At 39.4% G+C, this 24612-nt stretch overlaps 1 protein-coding gene across 1 annotated transcript in view; it reads left to right on the top strand.

Annotated features, from left to right (window-relative positions):
* Positions 1–24612, top strand: part of hpse2 (heparanase 2) — a 43531-nt gene that overhangs the window by 13867 nt on the left and 5052 nt on the right. Inside the window, exons 5-11 of the mRNA XM_028423417.1 lie at positions 8912–9085; positions 10641–10812; positions 14175–14222; positions 19230–19323; positions 19657–19763; positions 19907–20021; positions 23198–23343. Of these exons, the coding sequence (XP_028279218.1) occupies positions 8912–9085; positions 10641–10812; positions 14175–14222; positions 19230–19323; positions 19657–19763; positions 19907–20021; positions 23198–23343 (856 nt within the window). The remainder of the gene's footprint in view (positions 1–8911; positions 9086–10640; positions 10813–14174; positions 14223–19229; positions 19324–19656; positions 19764–19906; positions 20022–23197; positions 23344–24612) is intronic.

Genomic DNA, 24612 nt, shown 5'->3' with positions numbered 1-24612 from the left:
ATAGTAATTCTAAAGGATTTTTAATGGACTTGCACGTTTATTACACATCACTGCTCTTTGAGAAAATCACATAGTTGTAATGAGGGGGCATTGTTGTTGTTTTTGTTTAAATGTGTGGTTCTGTTGTTAGGACATGTTAAAAGCTTAATTTTTGGTTTACTTCAATTGGCTTCAACTGAATTCACTGGTGTCTAAATGGTCGAATCAAATCTAATCAATAAAAGAAATGAATACCAAAAGTGTTTACACAGATGTGTGTACTTGCAGTAACAGTGTGACAGATGTATTTATGTATTTTTTGAGCTTTCCCACAACTGGGTGTAAATGAAGTGGTATTTATTTGTAAAACAAAAAGTATGCAGATGATTGATTTCAATCATTTTAGCATACAGCATTGTTTTTTTGCATGAGCTGAGAGCACTGCTGCCAGTCTTCAAACCACTGAAACACATTTTTTCTAAACCCCAAGCATCACACAGAGTAATTGACAAAAGATAATAATAATAATTAATAATTATAATAGCAAATCAAAATCTTGCCGGCAAGCCTTGGCCAAGTGTACATGGAAAGAACAAATGAGGGTGGAAAGTGGTTCCATTTTTTAAAATGCAGCTTTAGGTGCTGAACAGACAGGATCAGGAAACTGAGCACGAGCACAAGACTGATGAGAAGATGATTGGAGACCAGGGGAGATATCAGTTAAGGTGAATGGTTGGAAAAAGTCACATTTTCTTTCTCCATAAACATCTGGCAGGGATATCCATCACAGTTTGTCATAACGCGCTGCTTTGCAGAAACTCCGATGGGACCAACGAGCATTTTGGAAGGGAGCAGCACTTCTTTATTGTTTTTACATGAGACTGCTGTAGCACCACTTTATTATTCCACTGCAACAAAAATGAAAAATGAGCGTGACTTAAATTCATAATTTACAAATGTGAGACATTAAAATGTTTTTTTTGAATACTCTTTTGCAACTGTTTACTAGGATTTATTTAACCGTTGATTTTTTTTTTAATTTAAAATGAATAATGTATTATTAGAATGATGAAATATGAACATCTGGTTATGCAAGTCAGTTTGAATATAATTTTAAAATAATTGTATGAACACTGGCACATGTGTGGTCATATTTGTACTGGTTTTATCCTAGAATAATAATACATATTTCATAAAATATGTTTTTTCCTTCATTACTCATGTGTAATTAGGCAAATTATCAGTCATTATATTTGAATTGTAAAATAACAAATGGTTTATGAGGTCACTGTGGTTGGTACTGTACAAAGTAGTGTTCATAAAAAAAACATTTTGTAATGTTTCCCAGCATCTGATATTATAAATGTAAAATTACCGGTAAAACTGCTGTAATGCAGGATGGTGATTCAGTAACTGTTTAATCTGGCTCTGCATGTTTAGCTGAAGACAGGACCTCCGGCATAAGTAATGTGTGTGCATATAGTTTGCGAGTCGAGGATGATTGCTGTGATTATGGTGATTATTGCAGCAGTGGAAGAGAGTCTGGGATACTATGTGTGTGTTTGCATTGCTGCCCTGCTTAGGATCTGGTCTTCATATCCCTCATTCATCACACAGCCCAGGATCAAAGATGGCCTTCCTGAACTGGGAATGTAGCAGATGTCCTGTACACCCCAACAAATGTTTTGTTTGCTCTTAGTTTTTCTGCCTTGAGATTTTGAACTTGATGGATTTCAAGGTGTGCCGTGTTGAGTAATCAGTAATCTGCTGTGTGTTTGCAGCTTAAGTAGGTGTTTGGTCCAAACTCTTTGATGGTTCAGGGTCAACACACCCAGGGGCTATAGTCTTCTTCACTAGTTTCACCCTATCTGCCTGGAGTCATCTTGTTTCCCTGCAATTACAGAGCATTATGGCATCAGGAAAAGGTGTGTGACTAGATGGATGGCCAGATAAGAGGTGGCAGCTTTACAACTGACATCTTTGGGGGTGATGGCGTTACTAATCTCTGGTAGTAAAAATGTCAGGTATGGTGCTCACACCCTTATCTTTAACAAGCAACAGCAAATCTTAGCCAAAAGCTGATTTAAAAATACTTACCGATACTTTCTGCCACACGTTTTTAATGAAGCTCCTAAACTGCACATTTTCTGTACTGCTGTGTTAGTTTGTCCATCCTGTTCTTGTGAGTGTGATATATCTCTGCAGTGCTTTGAGTTTCTTCAGATTACATGTTTACTTGTACACAAGGATGAACTGAGTAGACTATGGGGGCCAAAGGTCAGGGTCATTATGATTTATATAATCACACATTGTACAGTTGTTTTGACTATCTGCATCTGCCTGTTCCTGTCCTTATATTAGCTCTACTCCTGCAGCCAGTCTCACTGGTGATATGTATATATGTGTATTTGTTGAGTTTGTCAGGATCAGAAAAGTCTAAAATTGAAAGAAAAAAAGACACCCTCACACCGCCTAATGCTGTCAAATTAATAATAAAGGTCTTTAAAATAGGTCTTTAAAATAGTAAAGACCTGTGGTCTAAACCTTCCAGGGAAAAATCGTGACTAAGACATTTGTTTGCCCTAGACAGAGATAAACCTTGGAGTTGGAGCCTGTCAGCATGTAATGAAGGGATCAATCATGAACAGGTTTGGCTCACAGTCACAGTTTCTTTTTGGTGGTGTTTGGTTGTGGTTTATAGGTAGCTCCACAGTGCAAACAAAAGAGGACAGACGTAGTGATGTTTCCCTCCTGGGAACACAGCACTTCCGCACACCTTGTTTCTTTACAAGCCAGACACATTGAGGTCATTAGTATTTAAAAAGCGTACTTTTCCCATTAGGGAGTGATAGACAGCAACCATTGCCAAACAGATGTGAAAACCACTCACACCCCATACACATTTCCCTCACACCCTGTTCCCCCAACAAGTGGTTTGTGTTACGTGGCCCAAAGCCAATGAAAGACAGTTCATGTTATTTTGTCCACTTCTCTGTCTTTGATTTGTTGTCTGCTGCAGCCTGTTGCCTACACACACACACACACCGCTGCAGAACTGAGTAACTTAACATCAAGAACAGTGTATGTTAACATACCACTCATCTTACTCACCAGCCCTGTCAACTTGCTCTGCATCTCCTTACACAGGGTACACAGAAGGGGGCCACACACAAGTCTAGTCACAGCAAATTCATAGATTGAGGTAATCTCTCTCTCTCTTTCTCTCTCTCTCGCACACACACACACACACACACACACACACATACATATATTTTCTGGTTTACACACACACATAACAGTCCCCCTCTACTAACGGAATTGAAAACAGGTGCCCACCACATATCTTGCATTCTTCCAAAATACAAAAGTGGTTTGACCTGAATGGTTTTGCTCAAGTGAAAGAAGAGTCCATGTGGAGATGTATGTGTGTGTGTGTAAACATGGAGGCGTTGGGTTCTGTGCAACATGCTGGTGGAGCAGCACTATATTGGAACCACATTTCTCCCTCTGCGCAACCCTAACACACAGTGTCAAGTTAGCGTCAGGATAAGTCGCAGATACACCATTCAAACACACTGTATGCTGGCCCGGCTTTGACCGATATGGATGAATGATCAAACTGCATTGATAGCTGCCCTTAAACTTTCACTATCTGGTGAAATAATTGTGATTTGGCAATGACGACCTCGCTGTAGACATAGCGTCTTGCTCTGCAGCCTCGGAGGATCTGGTTAGTCGACAAACTGGTCCAATGAGAAACAGAAGGCAGAGAGTGGCCCGATGAACCACTGGAGCTGGTGGAGAAAGGGGAGATTGAAGCCACAGTGGAGGCACTGATGATAAATGCACCGCACTTAGGTTTTCCTGGATATTCTGGCAGTTTACTTTCTAATCTTTCATGACTTGTCCTGCTGGTTGTTTTTGCCTGCACATGGTGTGTGTTAAATGCTAGATTACTTACTCATCCATCTGGTAGAAGCTTAAACACTGTCATCAACAATTGTCCCCAACATGTTAAGAACAGTTTGATGGATGTACAGTCTCAAAGTAGCCATTTCCACCAGGCTTTCCCTGCTGGGTTCACATTGCAGATTTAGTGTGTGTTTCACTGCACACTTGCAGCTTGTGGTAATGCGAGTTGTTACAGCTGACAGAGAAAATTACAAGCATCTCTTTCACGTGGTGTAATGAACATGATGTAATTCCATGCAAACTTCTTTTTGGCTCATAAAGTATGAAATTATTATTTAAAAAAAATTTAAGGTCATTGTCTCATTAGGTCCTGTTGAAAGATCACATTCATGTGTGGAAACTTAGAGTGCATTTTAGGAGCTCTGGAAACTTGTGCATCTTTAGATATGGAAAACACATTGTATCCATAAACAGGAAAAAAGACTCACAATTAATTTCTCTAAACAGCCTTCTCTCCTGTCTACACATGTCTCCCGAGAATTCGGTTTTGTTTTGGCTTTTAAAGCAAGCCAGAACTCAAGTCTTTCTGTGTGTGTGTGTGTGTGTCTGTGTGTGTGTGTGTGCTCCAGACTTTGATGGGACTGAGCATCCAAACTGACGTTTGCCATGGCAATAAGCTACGTCTGGCAGCGGGTCATTATATTTCTGTATTCAATGAAGCAAGAGACAAAAAAACAAACTTAATTTTTTTTCTATGATCTTTATTTTCTCTACAGAGATATAAATGATGAAGAATCCAGGAGTATATGAAGTTTAAGACTATAATTGTTTTTAAGAATCAAGTGATTTTGAGGAGACACTGCTTGTTCCCACTGCATAGCTGTAGGCTATATTTCCTTTCAGTACACAGATGTGACAAAGATTTTCTGTAACTTGTTCACCCAGATTAACTTTAAGAACAGATTTAGTTTGGCAAAGCCCTTTTATTAATGAAGAACATGCTATTGGTGTTAACTTGACTTTCAAACAAATTTATAAGTAAAGATTTAAATACATTTCCCTTTCAATTTTAGATATTCATTAAAAATACACTATATCTATCAAATAAAATCCTTTGAGATAAATTCCATCTTGGTATAGATAAATACTGATAGATACTGTCTCTGTCTTGTCAGCATCATCAACAGACATTCACTGTTCTGTCGTGAGTGTCCAGGCTATTGGCATCCAACCTGAAACGTTTAACTGTACGGCTTTACAGGGCTTTTGTGTATAGTTGCATAGTTGGACAGACACATAGTTGTAGCTCTAGTTTCCAAGCATGCTTAAAAGTGCCATTGTGGTTTAATGGTTCCTGCCTGATGTTGGAAATTTGTTGAAGTGTAAGTGTTTTTTTTGGTTTAACATCCTGATTGTATTATTTGCAGCCTTTTGCATATTATTGTTGTTATTTCCATTGTCATTTGCACTGCTTGCAGTGGTTGTCTCTGCATTGTATTTGGATTGTTGAAATTGATGAAGACATGTTCCTAATTTGCAAGTGTTTTCTCTAGTTGCAGTCTGTTGAACTATTCTTCTGTTGTTCTAACACAGCATTACTCATTGTGTCTTCTTCCTTCTCTCAACCTGCTTTTCATAACCTTATTATTAAGCTGTTTGTTCCGAGGGCCCCAAAATAGGTCTGTTACATAATAACTAACAGCACTGCGCCTTTTGTTATTAAAAGGTGAATCAACAACCCACATTTTAAAGCTATTCTGTCAACATACACCTGTCTTTCAGGTAAGAGTGACACATTAAAGGTGCCATAACAGAAAAGTGTGATTGCATTGGACACATCAGATGGGTGTTGAATTCATGTGGTTGGTAAAGCAGGGAAAGCAGAGAACACTGTTTGTGTGAGACCATACAAGCCCCGTGCACATAGATGTATGTGTACCTCAGTGTTTGAGGGAATATGCAGAGCTGCAGAAATGAGGCATAGCGCTGACTGATGCTGCCGACCTCTTTGCTTCACAGAACTGGCTTTTCTATCAGATAGACAGCTTGACAATATCCAGACCCCACTCTTTCCGCTACACACAAACACACAAAGGCACGCCAACAGATGCACACACACAAATACGGTCACATGCGCACACACATACACACATATGCATGTTCACTGCTTTCTGGGTTTGTTCTGCTTGTTTCTGGCTGAACTGTTTGTAAGATAAAAGAGAGGGTTGTAGGAGAGTGAGTAGAGTAGAGTCTGACCTCTTACACAGGCCTTCATTGTGTTAGGTGTAATTGAGAATCTTGAAATCCATTTAAACCATATTACAATGTAGGAATTGTTTTTGAAGTGTTTGCTGTGCTTAAAAAAACAGCAAACTGAATAATGATCTGTGACTCAAAGACATTATTCATTGTCACTGGGATGTGCACCATTTGCTACAGAAGTGAAGGCATACTCATCTTAGCCTGATTGTTGGCCAGAAATGATCAATGCCGGTGTTTGTGAAACAGTAGATCATTTGTATTGTTCCCTTTTGGGAGGGTGATAGTCCAAAAACAGTAAGTTCTGCTATTCCACCCTAAATTCACAATAATTCTCCATATATCATTGAATCCTGAAACAAGTTTCTTCTTGGCGTCACACAGATGTGATAGTGAGCTGTAACAACTTGCACACACACAGATCAGTGATTCACATAGATCCATAGTGTCCTAATGTCATTGCTTTCTTCTGACTGAGATCACAGATTTGTAGCTGAAGGGCTTTCTGGTGTCTGTATAAGAGCGCTTTCATGTTTGGTCTCTCTGATCTGCAGATTTCCTGACATCGGGAAGGTAAATCCACCCTTGTCTCTTTGGAGCACATGGTGCCCTGCTCTTATCAGGCTTTTGCCTTGCCATATTTCTCCACTGTATTTACCACTGACTATTTGTAAAGCACTTGCAGTGATGTTCACCAAGAGAATTTGTGAATTTTTAGCTCTTTTTTTTATTGCAAATAAATAAAACTATAAATTTCAAAAACAGTTGACAGTTTGATTATTTCAGCATCAACTGTTACAAACAATTGTTTGCATCAAATTACCCCAAGGCCACAAACGGTCAATGTAATTCATGCAAAATGGAAACTCTGCACTGCAGAGTATTTATTTTTGTGTTGACCATCAATAAGTTTAAGAGAATCAATAGTGAAATTTCCCATGACCCCTAAACAATTAGACATTTATTTGACCGTACATGCTGCCAGAGAAGAAAGTGTATTTTTAGCCACTTGTTGCGCCTCGTGGTGCTTTTATGTTCAGGCCTGCCCACAGTGTCTTGCAGCAAGGTTGGTCACCTTCTGCTCAGATCTCAGGTAAGGAAAGGCCTGGAATCACTCATCCTGACAGCCACATCTGGCGCTACTTTCTCTGTCCTGTTGTGCTAAACTCTGCTGCTGCAAACAGACACCGCTCTGACTCAGCCACAGAGGGAAGGAGTTATGATAATAGCAGTTATGATAATAACATTATTGGTCTTTATTAATGAGATGGAGAACAGATAGTTTACTCAGGAGAAGTGCACTCCCAAAGAGTGCTGTCTGGAATAAAACTATTGTTACTGCCGGTTTTTTTGTTTTGAGGCTTTGTCCTGCTGTTGCTGGAAAGCAGATTAATGCCAGGTGCAACGAGCAATCTTTCTGCTCTCTCTATTTGCTCTTTGGATTATACATAGCCAGTGCTGTACTGGAAATACAGGCTTCCAGTAAATGCTGAATAAAAAAAACACATTTGAGCTCAGCACACGACTTAACCTTTGTTCAATGTTCACATATGTTCTTGTCTTAAGGTCAGACGGTTGTGTCCTTTTTAGAATATAGTCCTGAAGTACTGAAGAGTACTGAAGAGCCTTGAAGCTTTCAGCAGCTTGACACTTATCCAGGAGAACAACCTCACATGCACCCGAGTCTGCTCTGCTTTTGTCTTCATTTCACATTGGATGAAACTATTATTTGGTAAGCTCAGCTGCTGCCAAATCCAGAGTTGATGGCAAATTCTAGCAGGAACCAGACCGACACAGTCTTCATCTGGTTCCTGTTGAACCTAGGAAGTAAGGGTCGGAGTTCAGGGTAATATTTAGTTTAATGGAATGACTCCAAACAGATTAAATTTCAAAACAAGAACCCAAGGTATCCAGGAGTAGCCTGCAGTCACACATCAAAACATAAACAAACACTTTGGGTACTTTCACCATATGCCAAGATCTGTGGTAGGCCCTAACCCATCACTGTACGGGGAGACTAATGTGTTGTGATGGAGACAGCAGACATAAACCTGAGTGAGCAGTCAGCTGCAGAGCAAAACAATCCTGTGCTTGATGCTTTGAGGAGCACATCGCCACAGGAGTCCATGATGGGAAAATCAGTCTGTCTGGATTCTCACTGCTGAGGACTGAACTCTGCTGTCGTATATGGACACACAAGCACTGAGCTCAGCACCTGGTAAATGCCAACTGACTGTAGAATACATCAGCAATACTGTTTTTAACTGGGTATCATGAGATAAAGGAATAATGATGAATAAACACAGAATAGATATGTCAGTGTTGGCACATTTCTAGAACGTTATCAACAGTATCGCTACAGAATGGTTGCCGTAACAGTCACACAATGTGTATAGATGTAACAGGAATGTCTACCTGCTGAAGTTTGTCTGGTATGCAGTTTTTAAACAATACCTAGCTGAAAGAGGAGAAGTGTTAAATAAAAAAAATGCATGATGCATGGCTTTACATTATACTTACAAAAGAAAAAGCTGCAGTTTTTCATCTTCTGTTTAACTGGATGACAAGAAAATAGCAAATATACATAGCTGTGGTACAGACAGCACCACAGATATGTTTTCAGAGCTATACATATACATCGAACAACGGGGCACGAGAATCAGCAGAACCACATGTTTTCCATCATGTTCATATTATGGTCATATGGCCCCAGATGCATAAAAAGAATCAAAGTTACAACTGCTTTGTGGGTTTTTCCCAGCCAGGTCTTTAGACAAACTCTACAACTTTGCCGACTGTGCTGGTCTGCACCTGATCCTGGGGCTCAACGCGCTGCACAGGAACCCAGACAACTCCTGGAACACCTCCTCCACCCTGAGCCTGCTGAAGTACAGTGCTGGCAAGAAGTACAACATCTCCTGGGAGCTGGGCAATGGTCAGTGCAGTAAAAATACCAGATTTGGTAATAAATATTATATTTAAAGATTTGTAAAATGTGTTTCCTACAGTTTGTAACTACTTCTGTGCTGTAGTTGTAGTTGTAGTCTGTGAAAGAGGGTGCTTTCAAAAGAAACTCTGCTAATAGTTGAAATTTGTCACAGTTCTTCTGGGGATTTAAGGCTGTCTCAGTCTCTCCTGTCTCTTTATGTTATCTCAGACTGACTCCAGGATGCTGGGATCAAGGCTCTGGGCCTGGGCCTGGGCCTTGGTGCTGCCTGTTGCAGGACTCCTTGTTTTATCTTGTTGCTGAAAATAGTTCGTCATGACTTGCAGTATGTTAAGAGGTGTGGGTCAGATGCCTTCTGATGCCTTGGTGCAATGCATAGTATAAACAATATAAACAAACATCTAACATATAAAACATATTTCAACAACCTTCAATGTGATCATTGAAAGACCTTAAACATCACAGGTAATCCTAAAAGTTTATTTCGTCCAAGAAGCCTGTATAGTGTATAAACAATAATAGCAGCCTATGAATAATTTAGGGTCATCAATAAGTTTGTGGGTATAAGGAGATAAGTTACCAGGATCTCATTACATGTGCATGCAGGTTAACTCTGCATTATGCAGACACTTTGAAGCTAATAACTCATGATGTGTCTGGTGGCAGGGTTTGGTTCCCAGGGATGTGTTGGCATCACAAGAGGAGGGTACTCCTTGTTGCAGTATGAGGACTTTCTGCCATTATTTGGATGGCTCCCAAAAAGATTTGTCCAGAAATTGGTAACAATGGATGGTCAAAAAAAAAACAAACAAACAAAAACCCCCAAATTAACTGTGTTGTTTAGATACGCTGTGGTTGTAGCAGCAAGGGTAAACACCAAGGTTCATTCAGGGATGAAAGGAACACCCTGCTGCACGTTACTTGATATTTTCATTTAATTTCATATGCAATAAAACTCAAATAAAACATTTTTTTATTGTGGACTAAGCCTGAAAGTAGCATGCAAAATCAATTAATTATACCATGTGAAAATTTTAGTGAGGACCTGAACCGTAGCTAAAGTAATAAAAGTGAATTTATAGGTTAAATAAAAGGTGATTCTTTGAAATTTTCTAATGATATTCTCATAGTTTTCAGGAAAACAGCACAGGCATATACACACACTTGCACAAAATAGACATATTGGAAGTTTTATCTTGCAGCTCAAACACACCCTGGTACAGGATAATATTATCTCGAGTGGTTAAACAGCAGTGGGGCTGCAAAAGTTTAGGTTTTCTCCTTTTGGGGAAAGTAGCTCCTTCACATTGTTTTAATGAAACTGCAAGGCCACCCTGTGTGCTTGGACTATTCCCCTGACACCGAGTCCATCTGTCTGTATTACTGCGAATTGCCCAATTATCCCGTTTTCTACTGGCTGTTGGATACTCTCTAAGAGAGCAAGATCAGAATACAACAACAACAGTATTCTCTGCCACCTCCCCACTGTTGCTTATATAAACTTTATCTCTCTGGCTCAGTGTTCTGCATCTCCTCTTCCCAGAGCCTAATGCCTACCGCAGCATGGTTGGCCGTGCAGTCAACAGCACCCAGTTGGCTCAGGACTACATCAAACTGCGGACCTTGCTACAGTCTGTGCGCTACTACCATCGAGCTCACCTCTTCGGTCCCAACGCAGGACGACCCCGGAAGAACGCCATCCTGCTGCTGGATGGGTGAGTCACCAAGTAAAACAGTGATTGGCCATGATTCCACTCCTTGTTAGGCTATCCTGCTGGGAAAAGGGGGGAAGGCAGTGGAAAGTATGCAGTTTGAGACATTTACTGAGCTTTACTATGTTTAATGCACATACACACACATTGTTGTAGTTTTCAGTGTTTATGGATTTTCACTCTGCAGGTTTCAGGGTCTCAGCTTCAGTTATACCATGTCAGCCCAAATAAAGTGTCATCTGATTGATAATGTGACGGCACAGTGTTCCACCTGCTGGTTTCCCCCAGAAGCTGCACCAGCTCTGGCACAACTCCAGTTGCTTATCTAACAGCCCTTCCAGCACTGCAGTCTGCCCCCCCCCCAGCATTAAATAAAAAGAGTGTAGTAGATAGAAGTATTTGTATTTTCTGATAATATTCAATAGTTTCCAGATTTAATTTAACTCTACTGAGTATACTGATACTTACAGTCAAAAATTGCATGAATGATCATGTGTGTTTACTCTTCCAAAGCATCTGTGTCTTTTTCCATCAATAATTGTATTCACAGTATCATTAAATGTCAGTTACAATCAAATGGTTTCAAGACTTTACAGAGTCCAGATTCAGAAACTCTCGATTCAGCAGTTCGAATAACTCTTCTAACAAGAAGTAACCTTGAGCGGACCTCATGTGGGAGTGGGAGAAGACCCTCCTGCTTGAGGACAGCTGGGTAAAAAGAAAGGAAACAGAGGGAGCTCAGCAGAAGGAAAAAGACAAGATTAATTCAGTCATGTATCAAAAGTAGCAGCAATGGATTCTTGGTTGATGAAAACTTAAAACATACTTATGCATCATAGATATGAATATGGCAGATAAACACCAGACAAATGTGCAACACAAAGATCCTTCCTTTCACTGTTATAGCATTAAAATGAAATGGGCTAACACATCTTTAACAAAAGAGAAAATGTGGCGATATATGGTAAAAATAGGTCTAACCCCTAACACTAACTTGACCATATAAACTGTTAACACAGCCCTCAGGGTAGTTTTTACACTGATGTTTAGAAGTTACTGTTTGTCTTAGTTTGGTAACAACTCCTTCTAGACAAGAAATGCATGTTTCCGTCCAGTTCTCAACCAAATATAGGTGACGGCATCTCTCAAACATATTCATCACGCCCAGAAAAGTTAAACCTCTGTGAGCTTTTCTATCTGTTGAAATGGAAACAAACTTGACTGAAATGGATGCATCAGTGGCCCTGTACAACAAACACAGGTTGGAAATCAAACATAGATGTATACACACAACTCCGTCAGCGCTGGACAGTCCAAATAAAACATGACCTTATGGAGGGGCATTTGCTTTTTCCCCCAGAGAGAGAGAGAGAGAGAGAGAGGGAGAAAAAAATATCAAGAACATAAACATTTGAATTTTCAGTGTTGTCTAAACAAAGGGTAACATTTCAACCTCACTTGGTTAGCCTTTATAAGACACAATAAGCTATTATTACTGTATTTGTTAAAACTCGTTACTTCTTTAGGGATTCAGATTACACAACATATATATATATATATATATATATATATATATATATATATATATATATATATATATATATATATATATATATATATATATATATATATTGTCAGATAATTAAGAGAAACTAGAATTTCAGATGAGATCAGATGAGTTCATTTAAAGGTTAAACTCATTCTGATGTTCAGAGTTGACAGTTTCACAAATAGCCATGTTCTGTCATGTAACTGTGAAGTATTACACATGTAGATGCAGTTAGAGGTGGTCTGCTGCAGTAACCATGATGATAAAACAGCTACTTTCTTTAGAAAGGAAGATGTCACTCTAGAGATTTAGGATGACTTTTTTACACAGACAAGACAAATAGAAGTGGTGGGGGAGGCATATATATGTATATATTTCTGGATTTAACTAGTTGGATAAACAGGGAACAGCATTCCTTTTAAACTAAAATATAGTCCATAAAGTCAATTTAATGTGTGCTACAATTACAGTGCTTTCAAGAAGGGTTTAATGTCTCAGTATATCTCAGGCTGGAATCTCCTCTCTGCAACTACGCACACTCTGATGGGTAGCAGGAAGACAACAGAGAAAGAATCATTTGATATTGGTCTCCCCACAATAATATATACTTGAACTAACTGCTCAACTTACAAAATAAAAGGTGTGTGCACCTCTGTGTGTGTGTGTCCTGCACTGTTTGGTCTGATTAATGTGCTCTGAGAGGACAGGGAGGATGTGGAAGATGAGTGGTGAGAAGAGGAGGTGAGGGAGTGAGAAGATGAGGGGTAGAGAGCTGGAGTATCCGTAGGTCACGGGTGTCACATTTAACGACGGGGTGATTCTTGTGTGTTTGACACAGTTACGAGGGGGTGGCTCTTGTGTTTGACAGCCCGGCTACTCTGACGCTCTCAGGAAATAAGATAAATTAGACGCTGAGATGCTCAACAGTCCAAATATCGTAGCTGCTCAGACTAAACAAGCCAGAGCAGTGAAAGTTGTGTTTCTGTGACATGATGTTTAGAGACACACGCAGGCATGCCTGACAAACTGTTACCCCCAAATATGGAGTGATTTGGGTCAGATAGATCAGGAAACACACACACACAGATACAAACACTCAGGAGGAGGAAGGCAGATAGGAAATGTGTATATGTGTGCTGTTTATGTACAGGATGAGTCCATTATAAGGTAGAGAATGTCCTCAAGCCAAGTTTGGAATTGGGAAGTAAACACCACAAGATGCAGAAACAGTTCCAGCACTGTTTACTGATTTACAAAGCTACCAGGGCTTTAGACTGATTTCTGATCTCATTTTTTAAGATTTCCCATATTTTCATTAAGTGAAACAAAGGTTCAGTGTTTGAGGAAACATTGCAGTCTGTAAAGAGGTGACCGATGGCAATTCATTGTTTAGGTAGAACAAAAAACAAATATTTTTACAAATATCCATCTGTCCAAGAACAGTTGGGGACACCTGGACACCCACATCACACAATATTACATGATCTGTTAGGTGGCATGCACTTGGTGAAAGTCATTTTAATGATTCTCTCTGACACAGGTGGAGACAAAAGATCCATAATGTAGTTTTAAAAGGTTCAAATTAACACAAATGATTCCTGTAGATAAACATTAAATATATATATTAAAGGTGTTTTTTTTTGTTTTTTTTAGAAAATTGTAATTTTAAAGTCATTTCAGGTAAATAAATGAGAGAAATGTGTTGACATTCTAGACCCTGTGTGCTATGTCATATTATTAGCCCTGACTGACCTGTGACTCTGGTTGTCTTATTTAAAGAAAAATGGCACCTTATCTGTGCTTTTCTTGCTTTCAGGTTCATGAAGAACGCCGGCTCTGTTGTAGATGCTGTTACGTGGCAACAGTAGGTATTTTACCCTTTTTTTCTATCATATTTTGTCTGTAGAAAAACCCAGAAAAAAAGAGAAAATCCTTTATATTTAACTGACTATAAATCTTACTAGCTAGCTACTGCAATGTGGCATACCAGCACCCTGCTGGTATGCCACATTGCAGTAGCTAGCAACAGCCAATATTAATACAGTTACTGAGGTAGACTGATGCATAATGTGGAGAGCAGCGTTTATTCTGCAAATGGAACAACAGGAAAAGGGTCCTGAGAGTGTGTGTGTTAAATTAGTAACACCTGCTTTTTGTCTATTGCACATACTGCAGGAATGCATACAAATACATCAGTGGTTTGATGTTTTTCCCTCCTTGTTTCATCTGTACACGCATATGTAAAATGTGCACAAAAACACACACACACACACACACTCTAAGCACAGACAAACCCTGACTGGTCATTAAGGTGAAGGTCAGGTCTAATTAGGAGAAATTAGAAGAAACGGAAGGTGGAAGGGCTGTCAGTAAGCCTTAGAAAAACACCACCCACACTGTTAAAATCAAACCATATGCTCTGGCTCATTCACTGTGTCAATTAGCCCGTTTTACACTAGAGGTACAGATTCCAGTCTAACCAGGCTGCGTGACAGAAACTCTGACCTCTACAAAAAGAAGCCAACCTAATAAAAGTGGAGACCACTCATTAACACGTCTACGGGTTCGGTTTTACTTCATTGCGGCCGTCTCAAGTTGTTTTGAATCAGCCGTAAATGGTGAGTCTGTGGCTCATGAGTTTCTGTTGGAGTCTGTGGTGATTTCGGTTATGTAGTGAAATATTTGCATACCGCCAGATCATGAAATATTTGATATATGGTTTGCATTATATTGTGACATCTTTTCCACAACATTGTAGTTTTACATATTTAGCATGTTGTCTTGGTTACTGCTCAACTGCTCAAGTCCTTCTCTCCTAAGCTTTCTCTCTCTGTCATGTCTATATGCAACTTTCTGCAAGATTTTCTTTGAATGTATTTTTCCAAATTTATGTATTTGTTTTTATTTTTTTAGCGCACCTTACCTAAAAACCAGACATATAGTATGTTTAAGTACCAATACACATTTAAAGGTGCCATTTAGCCACTGGACACAATAGTCATGATAAAAATGTGATTTGTATTAAAAGAGCCTATTTCAAGCATCTAACCAAAAACGCAATGGCTTTGGCATACTGGTAACCACCTGTGCTAATATGCTTTTGCAGCACTCTGTGCAGTAAAAGGCACCTTTTAAAAAACAAAAAAAAAAACAAAAAAACACAAAAGTATTGGTTTCAGAAAATGTCAGTCTGCATGTCCACCTTTAAAAGCACACTTTGTAAGTCTTTGTAGAGCCTCACCAGACAGCAAACAATCATATGTCATTTTTGGAGACATTAGCAGTTTATCTATTCTGTCATTTATGCATGAGGCTGTGTTGAAGTTTATGGTCCCCAGAGGATAAATCTTAACACAGATTCCTCGACTTTTGCTCTAGTGCTGCCATGAGGTTGACATTTGCGGTTTTAGACAGACGTGTACTTCAATCAAACTCCTAACTACACCCAGGCCTTCTAACTTTATGTATGGTGAAGTGCTTTACCCACAGGGGCTGCTTCATGGTGAGAGATTTGAGCCAGTCAGAAGAGTGTGACGAGAAGGTTGCCGCTTCACACTGTGAAAATATGAGCGAGGAAAGGCAATGAGACAAATTTATCCTTTTCCACAAGAGTTGCTGTTTAGATACCCCTGAGCAAAGCATGTACATGTTATTGAGCCTAATTGTTCAGGCAGTGGGGTATTAGTGGTGTGAACATGAGTCTGAAGCCACCCTCTTGGTATGGTAATGAAAAGTGTACTTGTGTGTAAGTGTAATGTCTTGTTTTCTTCTCTGTGGCCTTACTGTTTTCTCAGAAGCATTTGTAGCTATGCAGTCACATTTTAAACAAGCCAGGATGATACATTTTACCTCCATCTTTCTTACTCTCTGTCAGAATGACAGTGTACTGTTAGAGATGTGCTGCTTATTTATAGCTGATGGGAGAAACAATATGTTAAAGATATTTGATCTCATCTGGTAGGAAAAGCACAGAGGGACTGTAAATTTATTGATGGCATTCCTAAAGAGAAGCTACATATCCTTCAGCTGTTGTGCAATGATTGATTCATCTCATGATAACCTGCTGGTCCACATCAAATAACACATCCTTTCGTTACCCCTCTGCTTACTTCAAATCTCATGCTTCAGCAGATGGACTGGACAGCAAAGTGTTCTTAAAAAGAATGTTGATATTTTTTTTACACCACTACATCTTTAGCTACTTTAGCTTTAAAGGTTTTAAAGCTACGAATCGAAGATGAATCTATACCGAAATCTTATTTTTATTCACCACAGTTTATAACCCTTTGTCAGTGTTACAGGATGAGAAACACAATATCACAACAAAAACAAGCTTGATAGATATTCAGATTTTACTGTTGTAGTTGGTTGAGCTGCAATGCAACTACTGGTTATTTGCATTGTGGATTAATCTGCTGATTGTTTTCTTTGGGTATTGATTGGTTGATGTGTATGGGGGTGGTGGATATCAGGTGTTGAATTAACCAACCAAATTTCAAATGAACCTGTTTTAAGTTGAGCTCTTTTCCATTTTGGGTTGATGTTCATCCACCTCGGCCTCTATCTCTCACTGTCTGATTTTATTCCATCTTTGCTTTAGCCTGCACCCTGATTCTGTGTACATAGTGTTGTTGTTGAACTATCTTTGATGTGGTACTGCTGGCACTCTCAGAAAGCTGTGTGAAAACATCCCGTTCATTTTATTGAATTCTGGTCAGTGTAGCAGATGAAGTATCAGGTCAAATGTTAGATGAACAAAGAAAGAGTTCTTGGTTCTGTTTACGAAATTTAGACTTTAATACCAAGAAGGATCTCTTGAGTCCTGTCGAATTACTCAATCACAAAATTGTATTCATATCAATTTCTTGTTGAGGCTTTTACAAACTTTCCTAATAGTTTTATAGATAATAGCCAAAATTCAACTTGCATGAATAAGATGTAAGCTGTAAGACATTAGTTCCATCTTTTACTCTCTTTCCATATATGAGCTGGAATTTTTGTTGTCAGGATCTGGACTAAAGAAGTATTGTGATCCCCATGGAAAGATGAGAGGATAACCAAATAATTGGTGTAAAGCTATGACTTAATCCATGCATTGTTTACAGTTTGAGGCCAGAGGCTTGGGACCTCTCCAGCACTATAAGGGGGGGGGACAGAAAGTTTCAACTCAGATTGCAACACAGCTTCACCCCACATGAACTAAATTCAGCCATGGTCTCAGCAGTTTTGTTGACAAATCCGTCATTTCAGTAAACGTTTCCAAAACTGTTTGAGCTTTGTTTTCAAATGAACACCCTAGTATTAAAGGGTCATTTTCTCTACTTTCCTTAATATTCAAAATGTTCTTTGGCTTTGGCTTCCATTTAATGGTTTTAACTTGAGATTAAAAAAAATGTACTGACCAGCTTTCGATCGATTGCCTTGATTTAAAATGGTTGTCATAGTTTTCTTTCTTCCAAGAAGAGAAAAATGAAACTGGCACAAAAGATGTTGTTTTCAGCTTGATGGAAAAAGTTGATCTTGATATCTTGTAATGACATTTGTTGCTCTGAAAATTCAGAATAAAATACATCGACATGAGTCATTTCACTTTTTACTGGCTTCCATGCTACTTTATTTTCTGCATATGAGCTTATTGTTTCACTGGGTCAGTGTGTCTGAGCTCACTGGGTTATATTATATTTGCCAAACCTTGGTAATGTGAACTCAAAGAAACAAGCTCCTCGATAAGACATGAATATTAGGATTTAGACAATTTAATCAACAAGACAGGTTATGTCAAAGCTGATATTTGAACATTTTCTCTTGATGTTACTATATTGATGAAGTGGTCTTGATCAGGTCAGACCAACAGTTCTTTAAATATCTATCTGTGTGATATCATCTTCCTCCTCATGCTGTTGTATTCCGGTAGAGCTCATCGAACATAATCACTCAAACATAATTAATTACATAACCAATGGATCACTTTTTAGCCCGTTATCCTCACACTAATGAACCCTAAAACACACAACTGTGTGAGGCAGCCAAACAGAAAAATATATCTGCAGCAATGTTGTGTGTTCAGAGTTTTTTTTTTTACTCCACGGAAAACATATTGTACTGACTGATTTGTTTAGACATATAACAGAATTTAAGACTCCATTGACAAAGATCTTTTTGCGTTTTCTTCTGGAGTGCAAATATGATGGTAATATTTTTCAGATACCTGAAACATGAACTAGGAGACCGTGGTTGTTTCTCTCCTCTCTTGGATCCTTGTGGAGGATGTTGGAGAGGATTTCTGTCTGCCCACAGGGTGATGTTCCTCAGGACTTTGGCTCTGAATACCAATAAATTCCTCTCGCATCATGCTGTCCTAACATCATTGCTTATTTTCATCTCTTTCTGTGTCTTTATCTGTCTCTCACACAAACACACACAACACACAGAAATCACCACAGAGGGATGTCTGCATTGTTTGGTCTTATTCTGAGATGTTGGTGTCCAATTCCTCTCATATGCAAGCCCACATTTTGACATAAAATTGGATTATCGGTACTCTAAAGTATAATTGAATGTGTCAGTGCCTGTTTATCATTGCTTTGGTAGTGAATTGATGCATTGTGTACTACATTGTTGAGAGTAATGGAAAATCTACTTAGTGGTTTAGATTTTAAAGTCAATATTGAGCTGTTGAAACAGTGAGGTTGTTATACAATTTAAATGTCACTTACCTACTGTTAAATGTCTTATTATAGTACAGTCTCTTTAATATTAGTTTTAAAATAATTTTATATTTTCAAACACTGAACATTTTAGTTAAAACTATATGTACAAACTGCATACAGAGTGTTTCTCTCACATTGTATTTGTTGGATTTCTGTTACAGTTATTACATGGATGGCAGAGTGAACAAAGCAGAGGACTTCCTAAAGACTCGTCTGTTGGACACACTGACAGAGCAGATCACTAAAATCACCACGGTACCAAAGTCTGTCTGTCTGTCTGTCTGTCTGTCTGTCTGTCAGTCAGTCAGTCAGAAGTAAGCCCTCAGGCTAAATATTAAGAGTAACATCTGCCATGAAACATTTACAGAACCTCAATAAAATGCAGCATGAGTGGGTTTCGTTTCTGTGTTACTACTCTGAATAGATTTCTGCGCTCCTGGTTTATGTTTATGTGCATTTTTATTATGTTATATGTTTATCATTATAGTTTTGTTTTTATGAATATCAGAATTAACAAAATAATCCCTCATAACACTGATCGCGGTGTGTATTTTGTTGAAGCACTTCCATATCCATCAATCATTGCAGGTTGTGAACACTCATACTCCTGGTAAGAAGGTGTGGCTAGGTGGACTGGGGCCAGCCTGGGCAGGAGGAATCAATAATCTCTCTGACACATATGCTGCCAGCTTTCTGTAAGTAGTGCTGTGTTCCCGAATGAATCACTGAGCTGTATTTTGTAGATAATAGCTGAAGCAGCTGCACAGGACCTATGTATTACAAGCAAACACATCTACTGCTAATATTTATTTCTGGTGTGTGTTTGTATATATTCCAGGTGGGTGAACACACTGGGTATGGCTGCTGTGCACGGGATTGATGTTGTCTTGCGTCACTCGTTCTTTGACTATGGATACACACACCTTGTGGACCAGCATTTTAACCCTTTACCTGTGAGTGTCTCTTTTACTTAATTAATTCACATGGTCAGAGCCTAACTCAAAATAACAAGGGTCCGACTGGTCGTGCTCAGGACATTTCTGCACAGGACCCAGTGCCTCGATGGCACCTCTCGCTCTTTCCCGTGGGAGCTATTAGCTGAGATGAAAGGTGTTTAGTGGTGATGAGTGGTTAGACGCGGGGGCGAAATGCCATGTAACCTTAGCCCTTTATCAGTCGCTCAGGACAGTGTCACTGCTCCCCTCAAACCCCCCCATCATAACTGTGTGCTTCTCTGTGCGGGACAGTCTGCTGGTGATAGATCTGCAACCTGAGATTCTGATACACAGGCATGTTAGTAAAATAACCTGCAACACTGTGTGAAATGGAACTGCCCAGTCCTAAGTCCTCATTTGGTTTGGTTTTTATGCAGTAACAAAATAAAATGTCACTCCACAAACTATGTTATGTTTATGTAACTTGTGATGTCAAACTATGTCATTTCAAAACAAATTGTGACGAGTGATAAAATGCCATGTTCACAGAGAGATTTATTAAGTTAATAAAAAGAGATTTATTTTAAGCTGAGGCAGAGCAGGGTGAGAGGTTTACATTAATGACGTGGACAGTAAATCATTGTTACTACAATAAAGGAGAATTTAGCACACATTCTTTTATTCTTTCTTCGGTCAATATAATGTGTTTACTGCAAATCTTATTTGGCTCACAAACTAACCACTTCTGCTACAAAAAAATAAAAAATAATGACAATTTTTCAATAAAACCCTCATTAGTTCTCTCTAGCGTGCATGCATTCACTTCAAGTTATTAAACAATCAAGATGGCTTCATTTTTTTCCCCCCTCTTCGTCTCCATTATTTTTCTGGGAATTGTGGACTCCCGCTAGGATCACAATGCTTTTAACATGGCTGGATGTCTGAAGGCTGCACTAGCCTACCTGCTGAGAGAATTCACTGCAGGGCCAACCTGTCCTCTGCTTGGGAAATTTATGACCTGGCCCCTTCCCCTATAGGATGACTCCAGCATTGGTAGAATCCAGTCAAAGCCCCCAGCTCACTGAATAACTCAACCACTTCATCTATTTTCAACACATACCCTCAACACAACCCTCCTCCTTACCTTTCTAATCATCTTTCTTTCTTCTGTTTTGTGTTGTTTTTCACTTCACATGTGTCGGCTGTCTTCCTTCAGAGGTGGGTGGTAATCTCCGAAAGCGATGGTCGACCTTGTCTCAGATTCATTCTTTGAAGAACAGAAATCGGTCGGTCTGGCAACGAACAGAGACATATTGCTCCTGTCTGAAAAGAAGAAGGAATATTTATATTTTTAGATTTGAAGCAGAGAGATGAGGCAGTGGGCTGTCTCTAATTTAGTACCAACTCAGCATATTGCGGGTACTCATATATTTTTTATCTGTTCCTGGATGTTTTTCGGTCTTCATTTTTACCAGCTGTTTTCTTTTTATTGTCTTATGGGAACTCTAATTAGACCGTACTGAAGATAGCTACTTCTTAATGAATCTTGTACATTTGATCCTGCGTGCTAGCTCTGACTAAATTCCCGCTTCGTCTAGCTGCAGCTCTCGGCATGGCTTGATGTGATTTTCACCTCTTTTAGTACTTTCTGGAGGCTGGATTCATGTTGGTGTTGTGGATGTATAGAATCAGTGTGTTGTGCAAACTGCAGCTTCTTTGACTTGCAATATTTTTATCTATCATTTATATATACCATTTACATAGACAAACATTATACTTGTAATGACCAAAAACTCAATTCAGACAGGATCTGCCACTAGCTACCTTAAATATTTTTCTCAAGGTAAGGTCCCACCAGAAGGGGTGGTCCTTTTCCTGTATTTCAAGAGATTAACAGGGTCTCATTCAGATGGTCTGTCTCTCATTTGTCCTATTTAGGTTAATGGTTATCTTCCCTGTTATCGTCCTGTATTGCCTCAACTTCTTTGCTGCTGAGGTTTTATTGGTCTGTGTTTTTTTCTGTTCTGATGTTCTTGATGTACTTCTTGTGCTTCCTTGCTTGATCATAAGCTTTTTTCCTGCAGTTGATGTTTGTCTTTCTGTCAGTCTATCTAGGGAGGTCTAGGGAGGTAGAGTCTGGGGCAAAAAAGACAGAGCGAGAAAGACAGGGAGACAGCAAGCAATTAGGCAGGAAAACAGGCAGTCGAACTCTGGAAGATTTAGAACTTCAGCTGTTATTTCTGAATAAAAAATTTCAGTGTTATGTCCCACCAGTTCCTGTTCTGCTCAGGCAAAGATTTAAATATACGTTTTTGATATGTGTGTTTTGAAATGTAAGTCTGTCAAACCTTCACAGAAAACTATCCAAACTCACTGAACTGTTCTTTGTTTTATACACTATGCAATAATCATAGAATTCTGGCCATACATTCATCCATCCATCCCTCTGGTCATGGCCAGCACTATACTGTTCTATACTGTGCTCTGCTTCTTCGATGCCTTGGCAGCAAATTAAGTTAAAGCCTGTGTGGAAAAAAAAGAAGCCCTTAAATGTTGCCATATGCAGGATTGCATGGGAACTTCCTGAGGAACACATGTTGTTCTGGGTCTCTTGGAGAGGTGTTGAGTCTGTGTAGTCTATAGAGTGATACTCAGCATGGTGGACCATTTAACAATGATAACATAAAACAGCAATTCGTGACGTAGCATAATATTTGGTAAAAAGTCATATATAAGACCTGTCAATCCTGAACGGGTCGGTGGTGGTTAGATGTAACATGACATATTACACGGGACAGTCTGCATCAATTAAATTTTGACAGTCAAGGTGCTGGCATGTTTGGACGTTTTGTGGCTAAAATACCTTTTTTCAACTTGGCTGCATTGCGGGTGAATTCTTTAATTCTTGCAGTTTGAAAAACTTAATCTGTTTCTAGAATAACTGAAACATTTCATGACTGGATAAACAAAACTGGATTTTGGTATAATTTACTTCCAGTTGAGTCAGCATAAGGATAATAAATTCTCTCTTTCAAAAAAAAAAAAAAAACGATATACATCTATTTATCCTTGCATTTAAATGCACTACTACCAATCAAACCAGCCTATTTTTCTTCCTTGCCTGATTTTGCTACTTTAAATCTTGTTTGCAGCATCAAAATAATGCTATCTGTGTGATTGTATTGTTCTCATAGGATTACTGGTTTTCTCTGGTCTTCAAGCGCCTGGTTGGTCCGAGGGTTTTAGGTGTGCGGGTGGCTGGATTGCAGAGGAAGCCGCAACCAGGACGAGTCATACGAGACAAGCTACGTATCTATGCCCACTGCACCAGCTACTACAAGTACGTGCCACAGCTTAAACACCCTAAAGAATGGTTTGTAACCAGTAAGAGTACATTTGAGGCCAGCAGATGACAAAGCACACATCCCCGCGGTCTTTAAGTTAAGTGTAGCAATACTGTGAGATTGTCCTTGAGGATATAGAGAGAAACCAGGCCATGGTTTAAACTTTCTGAACTTTCCGTGTCTTCCTGCAAACACCTGAGGGTCGTCTGCTGGGGAAGAACTAAATCCTCAGCTGGCCCATTTGGCTTCCCATAAATAAGCAGGCTGCGGACACCCGCTCATTCACAGCTCAGGGCCTATAAAACTTAACGGGTATCACTTATCAGGTGTGTGGGTTCTGTCTCTTTGCTGTCAAAGAGCCGCTGAAAGGTGTGTGAGGCCTTTATCCCATCTCGGATTGGCTGGAGGGGGATATTTGAGGGGGAGGGGGGGGACAATAAGGCAGTCTGTGCTGGGAGGAGATGAAGAGTGCCACCATAGCCTGTTCAAGGTTATCATTTAACCCAGAACAGTGGCTGTCAGCACCAGGCTAGACTTACGGTCTTACTCTAGACGGGGCTCTTTTACAGGTGGAGCATCTCTCAGAAAAACAGTACTGCAGAGATAGATGTTCGATAAATGGGCATAACAAACACAGAACCCAAATGATATACATGGTGAACATTTGAAATAGTTTTCAACAAGTGTACACACTTATGTATGGTGACTTTGGGAGAAAAGAGATCCCTTTGGCCCGTGGTGCTGTTCAGCTCCATTCAACATACCATTCAGCCTTGAACTCATGTGATCAGACAGTGAAGCCCTGTCAAATCTGAAGCCACTTCAGCTGCCATTATTTCTGCCATTTTGTGGTTGTATACAGTCAGTCTTTGAGTGGACAAACCATTGTAGTCTTGGTGGTTTGAATGCTCTGTAGCAGTCTGAGACAGCAAACAGTATAAATGTGTCCAGGCAGTCAGCGGTTTGAAAAGTCTTTGCAGATTAGATATTTGACTTTTACTGGCCTTTTACCCCTTTTAGTGGTTTGCATGGCATTTTTTTCACTTCCCAGTGATGCTCTGACATCAAACGGCATCAACACATGTTTATGTTCCTATTTTGGATCTGTAAGAAGCGCATCGTTTGAAAGGCTTGAGAGGTCATTATCTCTTCCTCCATCTAACCATTCGATCACTGTGTACTATGGTCTGCGTTTCTCAGAAACAAGAGTTTAACACAGAACCAGATACACGGCGTTTCCAACAGCAATGCTAAACTATTTCTCT

Source organism: Parambassis ranga, chromosome 15 (assembly GCF_900634625.1).
Source record: "Parambassis ranga chromosome 15, fParRan2.1, whole genome shotgun sequence".
Lineage (NCBI taxonomy): Eukaryota > Metazoa > Chordata > Actinopteri > Ambassidae > Parambassis > Parambassis ranga.
The sequence above is the reverse complement of the archived record's forward strand: the minus strand, read 5'-3'. Positions and strand labels throughout refer to the sequence as shown.